Genomic DNA, 8,165 nt, shown 5'->3' on the forward strand with positions numbered 1-8,165 from the left:
TGTCAGACCGGGGGCATGACAGAGAAGATGGCATCAGTTGTGAGCATCAATTGCGGAGGATTTTTGCAATAAGTAGGAAACGCTGATTCTGTCTATTAAGGTTAAAAAATGGGTTAAACTCCTTTTGCTCCTTTGAATGAATGCAATGTTCAAGGAGGATGTTAGTGTTAAAGTAGGTGAGTGTTGTGTAGGGGCCCACGTTCTTCACTCTCTTGTGGATTCTGAGAAAAAGATTCATGCTCTAAAAAAGGAACTTTGGTCTGTTAACGAGTACATTGAAAAGATCACATCACTTTGCCAAGACCTTCATTTGGTGCTTAAGTATCTCTTGGCTTCTCAGTAGCAAGGTACTCTGGAGATTACAAGCACATACACTACGCCATCATTAGCTGATGGTGTGCTGAAAAGGATACAGAAGAGGCCTAGTTAATTCATTGCATCGAATTCAAAGCGCTGTGCTCCCTTCAGTGGTGGTGCCAATGCAGTACTGAAGTAAGTGGTGGTTGCAGGTGATGTGTGCTGTGGGGGGTCAAAAATTGAATTCTGGGGTGGGAGGCGGTGCTATGGGTAGCACCAGCAACCGGAATGTTTCTCATCTTCCCTGAGGATGCCCGCTTGAATTGGTATTGGTTTCTGGTTCTGAATTTTGTTCTGACCATGTGTTAGGTTTGTCATTTTGTTCATTTAGTTGTATGATCGGTCATCACCCTTGTGCAGGTCTGTTTTGGCATCTCCCAATTTATATTTTGGATGCTTTGTTTTGTCTCTTGCCCTCTCCCCTGCATGAATCTGGGTTTGGCTTCTTTGGTTTTGTTCTCATTTATATTTGTATGGTTTCTGTGTGTGCTTGGGTGAGGCTCCCTATAGAACCCCTCCAAATTTTATCTTTTAAAATTACACAGTTTAAAAATTCAAATAAATTCATTCGCTAAAATGTAGAAGTCATTTTTCATTGACTATGTTTTTTTTCATGGAACAACACCATTACAGCCTACCCTTGGCCGTCAGCTTCCAATGTACACTGCATCTCAGTATGATAATCATTTTTTCTTGTAAGCTCTCTTTTGGTATTTCAAATTTGGGTTCTCCATGCAAATATTTCTTCTATTTGATACAATCACTGGAAACCTCATCTAGGGTACCATACTCTTCATAATGGTTACACAATTCTTTTCTTCTGCTTTCTCAAACTTTTATGTTAGATTTAAATGAGGCGTATTTCTGTTTCAGATGTTTTCCACTTTAAATTAATTGGAATAGATTGAATAAACAACATTAACATTTACAGCTAAAATATAAAATTCCAGAACAGACATCCTCATTGCAGAACAATATGTACATTGACTTCACATTTGATACAAAAAAAATGTCAATTATATATGGTATAATGGAGGTAGCCGGCTAACTTCAAAGGAAAATAAACTAAAACATTGTAAGCTTTATTGAGTTGAGGTAACTTCCTGTTGAAGTTACCTGTCAAAAGTATTAAATGTCAATCTATAATGATGATAATAGCCTGAGGAGTTTTGTTTCAAAGTTTAGAACAAAATATAACAATGACAAATGCATAATGTCTATATAATGCATCATGAGAGTTTTCTGCATTCTGCACTGGTCAAGAAATATGAATTGGCTTATTGTGCCTTGTCCATTTAAGGCTTGATAGATTTCTGTTTCCATTCATAAACAACAGAATTTTTGTTTTACCTGTAAAGACAACATAATTCATTTGAACAAAAGCTAAAAAGAAGATTACTTTCACCTCCAGATGCCTTTTTTAGTTTCATCTTATCTTAACTTTTTTTTTTGCTGGATTACACCATTTGACTTCCCTCCATCTTCACAGCGTGAAAAACCTCCAGCTGCCCAGCACCCTCTTCTCACTCCATATGCCTCTCAAAGACAACCAAATGGACTTACAGCCAAAACATCATATGGAAAAGCCACTTTTTGGTAGAGGAGAAAGCTTCAGTCCATTTGGTCATAACCAGCAATTCCAACGGCCACAATACACCTACTCATCAAAGTCAGAAGTGCCAGTGGCTGGATCCTGAGTTGCAGACTACTCTAGCAATGATTGAGTGTCTACTTTCAAGACATGAGCTTTGATAGTAGATGCATGCTCCAATTTTCTCAAATCATGTTCAATGGCAACATCCCTTCTCTTTCCCTTTTCAATTCCAATCAAAATCTCTCTATCAAAGTGTTTGTGCCTTGCTTGTTTTGTACTCTCGTTGCAATGAGCCGTGCTGATTTCTTTCTAGCAGACAAATTGTTCATTCGTACATTTTGCACTGTTACCGTGCAAGTTCTTGCTATTGTTTTTAGATTGTTCCTTCTTCCCTTTGCTAAGACATGATTTTTCAATTAATGATTCCTTAAGTTTACATTTTCTAACTACCTTACTCTTTTCCTTCATTGTTTTTTAATATATATTAATGCCATTTGTTTTTTTATTTTCCATGTCCATGTCCTTTACATGTTCTGTATTGACAACAACCTTTTCACGAGTGGCCACATGTCTGAGAACCTTCTCTTTTGGAACTCCTCTATTTTCATCATCCAGCACATTCTTTTCCTTTTAAGTACTAGCTCCTGACAAACCTAAGTACTTCCTTGAGTGACTTAATAATCTTCCTTACATTAGCAACATCTTTATGGCCATTCTCCTTTCTAGTTTCCGCTGTTCGCCCCTCTCTTTGCATTTTATATGACTCCTTTGCCCCACCTGGCATTGACCCCTTTCCTGTCTTAGACAGCATACCAGAATGTTGAGCAACAGCAGTTTCCAAATTTTCACTTTGGGATAGACAAGAACTGAAATCCTTCTCATTAGCTAAATTGTTGGGTTCTTCAGGTATTAAACTCCTTTCACTATGAATAATTGTCTCCACATCATGAGAAATTCCCATCTCCAGCTTTCTTTGATCCAATTCCTTCATTGATAGTTTTGATGAATCCTTTGACACTAAAGCATCAGATGCTTTAGATACACTAACTTTGTTCCAGTATCTGTCTTTAATCACTTCACTTTATCACCCTCTGAATGCAGAGCATTGCACTTTGTTAGATTCAAATAAACTGGCGGTGGTATCTTTTTTCAGTTTTGGAGCTTGAATTCCTTTCCCACACTTAAAGGCTAAAGCCAATACTATTTGCTAAGCAAGCGTCTTTTACCTACAATTTCCCTGATGTTCTTTTAATAACTTTGGAAGACAGGTCTTCCTTTCCTTGTCCTTCCATTAATACCTTAGGAAGAGGTGAAATGAGAGAACCACCAGGCACTTCATATGATGTCATAATCTGCACCCAATAAACCAGCACCAATCAATAACTCATCGCAATCTACAAAAAAATTCCAAAATGTGACTAGATTTAGATGAAAAGTAAATAAAGATTGAAATATAGTTTCTTACTCGAATAAGTGATAAGGGAGTCATATCAGAAGGGGTATCCACTCCAGTGGTAACCATCTGACCTGTATTTAGTTCTTGAGGTGTTTGAGGATTATGTTCTCGTATTGGTAAAAAGGAGCCATAAAATCCAAACTTTGGCCCTGTACAATTTGCACAACAGAAGATTAATCTAATACAGAATCAATTTTAATTTCTCATTATTAATCTAAGGCCACTACAGACCAATGTATTTGCTGATCTATTACGACTGTTGACAACGTGTATCATGCATATCAGAAAACAATAATTATGATACTCCAACTCCCTTTCCAGAAGGACAACCAACAGGATATTAAAATGGGCTCTGACCAATGACTGACTTAAATAAGAACTGATAACTCAGTAGAGAGGTATTAGATGTGTTAAATCACTCGTGCACTGAATCTCCTTCACACACAATATTACTTGTCAGGTGGACAAAGATTTTGTGGGACTGCAGCAGTTCCAAAACAACTAAATTACCGGATAAGGTATTTACTATGTATTCAACATTCAACCTTCATGTTTTCTGTGCCAATAATAGCTAGTAACAAATGAAAATCACTGCTTAGAAAATAAATAAACTGACTGCATCTATAGTTATAAAATCAAAGAAAAGACATAGGGCTGTAGTCAGCGTACAATGTCTATTATTATGTTTCGATAAAATTGGTTAACTGACTATGTATTAATTGTTCGTATTAAGTGTTTGTTAGCTTCAGGTAGTTATAAGCATTAGTTGGTTGACAGTTGTGTTCCTCTTAGCAACAGTCAGGTTCTTTAAATACATTGTGTGTCATCAAGGAAAGTAGTATGATCTAGTCGGATCAACCCCAATCCCTGGCTGAACAACTCTAGTCTTTTATAATAATTTCATGAGTGAATAAAGATGTATTTTACTCTTCTATCTGGTATGCATTGTCATCTCTATTATTTATTCATGTATTTATTTTTTATCAGATAGAGCAGTCAACAAGAGAAATAGAATGATATTGAGTTGTTTTCATTATTCAAAACTAATTTGATAGTACAAATGAAAATAACTACAAAAAAATCACAGCTTCAACTGCATTTTTAGTTACAAATCAAAGCAAACACATAGGTGACAAAATGATATCCAGGTCTTTGTGCCATGAAGAACTAATATGCCAATCATGTTATATAACCATACATCTTATCCTTAAGGAAATTAATAACTGGAACGAAAGGAAGATTATCAAAGGGTTACGAACATATTTAAATGTACCCAGACAACATGACGTTTTGCATTGCCTTTTCAAAGTGTAAGGTATGACCAAAAAAGCACCAATCCTCGACATTTGCCATGTAAGAAAACATCTGGCTAAATTAAAAGAGATGCCAGCCTATTCACATTGTACAATACATATGCACTGTATGCTATATCTGGGATAGTATCCAAACAGAAGAATACAAGAATTATGGTGAAATTGGTGACTCTGATCAGAAAGAAACAAATTATATTGCTGTCGATAAATGACCAAAGGGACTAACCAAGTACATCAAGTTATATTAATGAGGTAAAGTCCAAAACCCAAAATAGTAAAAAACATCTCCAAAATCAGACTACACACTAAGAATCACTAGTATAAAAACATATGCCTGCCAGTTGTAAACTTCAAATGCTTATATGAAACACAATGGAAAAAGCATACCTCCATTTCCAAAAAAGTACTCCCTTTCAAAGTGATTTCTCATATGCCCAAAACAATCATTCAGTCTACATTCCTGTTATCATAAGGATGAAAGTCATGAAACCATGGTTAGTTTTCTGCAAAATTGCAACTTCAGCTTCCATGGACAATATATCGTAGCCATATATGCCTATGCCTAATTGTTTGAACACGTTATCCAATACAAGAGGCCTAGAAGTGAATGTGTGCATCAACTCATAGCCTAAAAAACTATACCTGAACCATCTAGAGGATACTAGCAAAAAAATGTCCACTGTTACATTAGATGTTACATTAGATGAGGAATGAGCTGTAAGAAAATTACAAGAGTATTTAGATCAAAGGCCTGTCCTAATTCGATATCATTGATGTCTTCAGCCAAATCCTCTTGCTCTTGTTCTCGTATTGGTAAAAAGGAGCCATAATATCCAAACTTTGGCCCTGTACAATTTGCACAATAAAAGATTAATCTAAAACAGAATCAATTTAAATTTCTCATTATTAACTTTAGGCCACTACAGACCAATGTATTTGCTGATCTACTACGACTGTTGACACGTGTATTAAGCATATCAGAGAACAATAATTATGATACTCCAACTCCCCTTCCACAAGAACAGCCAACAGGATATTTATCATGTTATTTGTCAAGTGGACAAAGATTTTGTGGCACTGCAAGCAGTTCCAAAACAACTAAATTACCGGATACTGTATATGTTATGCATTCATCATTCAACCTTTATATTTTCTGTGCCAATAATAGCTAGTAACATGGTAAACGCATAATAACCAAGTACATCGACTTATAATAACGTTGGTAAAGTCCAAAACCAAAAATAATTAAAAAGAACTCCAAAATCAAACTAGACACTAAAAATCACTAGTATAAAAATATATACCTAGCAGTCGTTAACTTCAAATGCTTATGTGAAACACAATGGAAAAAGCATACCTCCCTTTTTACAAAAGTACTCCCCTTCAAAGTGATTTCGCATATGCCCAAAACAGTCACTCAGTCTACGTTCCTGTTATCATAAGGATGAAACCATGGTTAGTATTCTGCAAAATTCAAACTTCAGCTTCCATGGAGAATATCACAGCCATATATGCTTAATTGTTTGAACATGCAATCTAATACAAGAGGCCTAGAAGTGAATGTACGCATCAACCCATAGCCTCGAAAACTATACCTGAACCACCTAGAGGATACTAGCAAAAAGAGTTCACTCTTACATTAGATGAGGAATGAGCTGTAAGAAAATTACAAGAGTATTTATATCAAAGGCCTGTCCTAATTCGATATCATTGATGTCTTCGGCCAAATCCTCTTGCTCTTGTTGTAACTGAGAATTACTGTCAATCTGATCAACATTGCTCCTTCCAGTACTGTATTTCTGCCGCTGCTGCTGACAATTGTATTGCTGAGACAATGTAACACCTTCCATCACACACTGCCTAATATAATATTATTACTCGACTTGCTGTGGCACTAAAGAGCCCAAAACAGCAAATGAATCGATTTCACTTGAATGGGTATCCCAATTTCGCCTACACAATATAAAATTCCAATTACCCACCACGAAAGAAGTCGAAGGGACAGTAATCTACCCAAAAAATTCCATAACCAAATCAAAAGACAAAAAAGATAATATAGGCAGTAATGAACTGAACCCCTGCAAAACCCCAACTATAAATGTGAAAATGGGGTTCAATTCAGACTGACCTGAATTGAGGGGCAATGGTTTCGAGAAAGTGTGTAAATGTGAACTGGAAAGCCCATTAGGGAGCCCAATTCAGACAATCAGGCATAAAATCTTCCTTTCTCCCATTTAAGTGTTTAAAAAGCAGCCGTTTGCCGATATATTGCTGAGTAAGTAGACACAAAAAGGCAGGGAGAAAAATAATATAGAAATGATTTGAAATACAAATATGAATGCATAAGATTGCGACGTTCCATCAACTCGAAGAAATGATTTCCTTAAGGGACTTTAAGGTTTATAATATTATGTAGGGGTCTTATTTTTAGGTTTTCAATTTATGGAAATTGTTTTTCTTTAATCTAGGGGAAAGGACCCAGTAGTCGTGCACCCTAACTTCACGCTTCTCAAAATCCTACTTGGAAATTTCGAATCACTCCGATTTTTTTACAGCAGCTTACTTGGCAAGTCCCCTGCTTATAACTAAGGTTTCAGGGCCACATCATCAAATATGATGCCACATCAGCATGTTTTTTGCCAAGGTGTCCAAAACAGCCCCCAAAAAAAGTGAGACCAATAGGCGTGCATTAGAGACCCCAATAGTTGTGCAGCCAATGTGGCATCACCTGATTGGTTACTTTTTACAATATTAGTACATTTCTTAACAACTATTGGTACATTTCCTAACAACTGTTGGTACATTTCCTAACAAAATTTGATATTTTTTGTTTCAAACAATAGGTTTTATTTGTTCAATTTTTGGAACAAAAGGTATCAACAACCCTCACAACAATTGGAACATGCTCAACTACTGGGTCCTTTCCCCTAATTGGTTCAAATAATTTGCATTTTATTATCAGATTTATGAATCTACTTTCTACATTAATTTTTTTTTGACAAATTTTTAGGTCATTAAAATAGTATTTAGTATGTTTTAATTAAACTAATAAATTTTACCTTTATTATTGAAACTAGGTGAAAATAAATAAGCGTTCCACATTTAATAAACACTCCTTTGATTTTGATTATAAGTTTAAAACATTTAATAAATTTAGAATATATTTCACCTAATATTCATATTTATATGTGTTGATAAATTCAATACATATTTTTGATGCATTTTAAATTATTTTCATAAATATTTTATGTTACACTCAAAAGTACTATTATTGTATCAATGAGATGATGAAAATTAAATTGTATTTGTTCAATTTAGATTTAAAAGAAAAAAGTGCTCTACATTTGATATTTAAAACATTTAATTAATTTAGAATATAGTTTTATGGTGAATTTTAGATTACAATTGTTTAACTACTCTTTAATTGTTACTAGTGAAAATATTT

At 35.0% G+C, this 8,165-nt stretch overlaps 1 protein-coding gene across 2 annotated transcripts; it reads right to left on the reverse strand.

Moving 5' to 3' along the window:
• Positions 1-1,395: 1,395 nt before the first annotated feature.
• On the reverse strand, positions 1,396-7,045 carry LOC131034647 (uncharacterized). 2 transcript variants are annotated; one of them, XM_057966206.2, is made up of 7 exons: positions 6,849-7,045; positions 6,391-6,673; positions 6,078-6,150; positions 5,451-5,566; positions 5,108-5,180; positions 3,417-3,556; positions 1,396-3,303 (listed from the first exon to the last, which is right to left on the reverse strand). In XM_057966206.2, exons 2-7 carry the CDS (start codon positions 6,568-6,570, stop codon positions 3,178-3,180), a joined length of 708 nt encoding a protein of 235 aa, XP_057822189.1. In that variant the 5' UTR covers positions 6,571-6,673; positions 6,849-7,045; the 3' UTR covers positions 1,396-3,177. The 2 variants fall into 2 exon arrangements, with proteins under 2 accessions (XP_057822189.1, XP_057822188.1); XM_057966205.1 differs by lacking the exon at positions 6,849-7,045 and having other exon boundaries at positions 6,391-6,837.
• Positions 7,046-8,165: the final 1,120 nt, after the last annotated feature.

Source organism: Cryptomeria japonica, chromosome 5 (assembly GCF_030272615.1).
Source record: "Cryptomeria japonica chromosome 5, Sugi_1.0, whole genome shotgun sequence".
Lineage (NCBI taxonomy): Eukaryota > Viridiplantae > Streptophyta > Pinopsida > Cupressales > Cupressaceae > Cryptomeria > Cryptomeria japonica.

Bases quoted from the DNA above. Each gene is read 5' to 3' on its own strand.
- LOC131034647 (XM_057966206.2), bottom strand. From the start codon at position 6,570: ATGGAAGGTGTTACATTGTCTCAGCAATACAATTGTCAGCAGCAGCGG. The intron at 6,151-6,390 runs GTAATTTTCTTA...TTATGATAACAG, and splicing joins CCTTTGATATAAATACTCTT to GAACGTAGACTGAGTGACTG. The intron at 5,181-5,450 runs GTAATTTTCTTA...TTATGATAACAG, and splicing joins CCTTTGATCTAAATACTCTT to GAATGTAGACTGAATGATTG.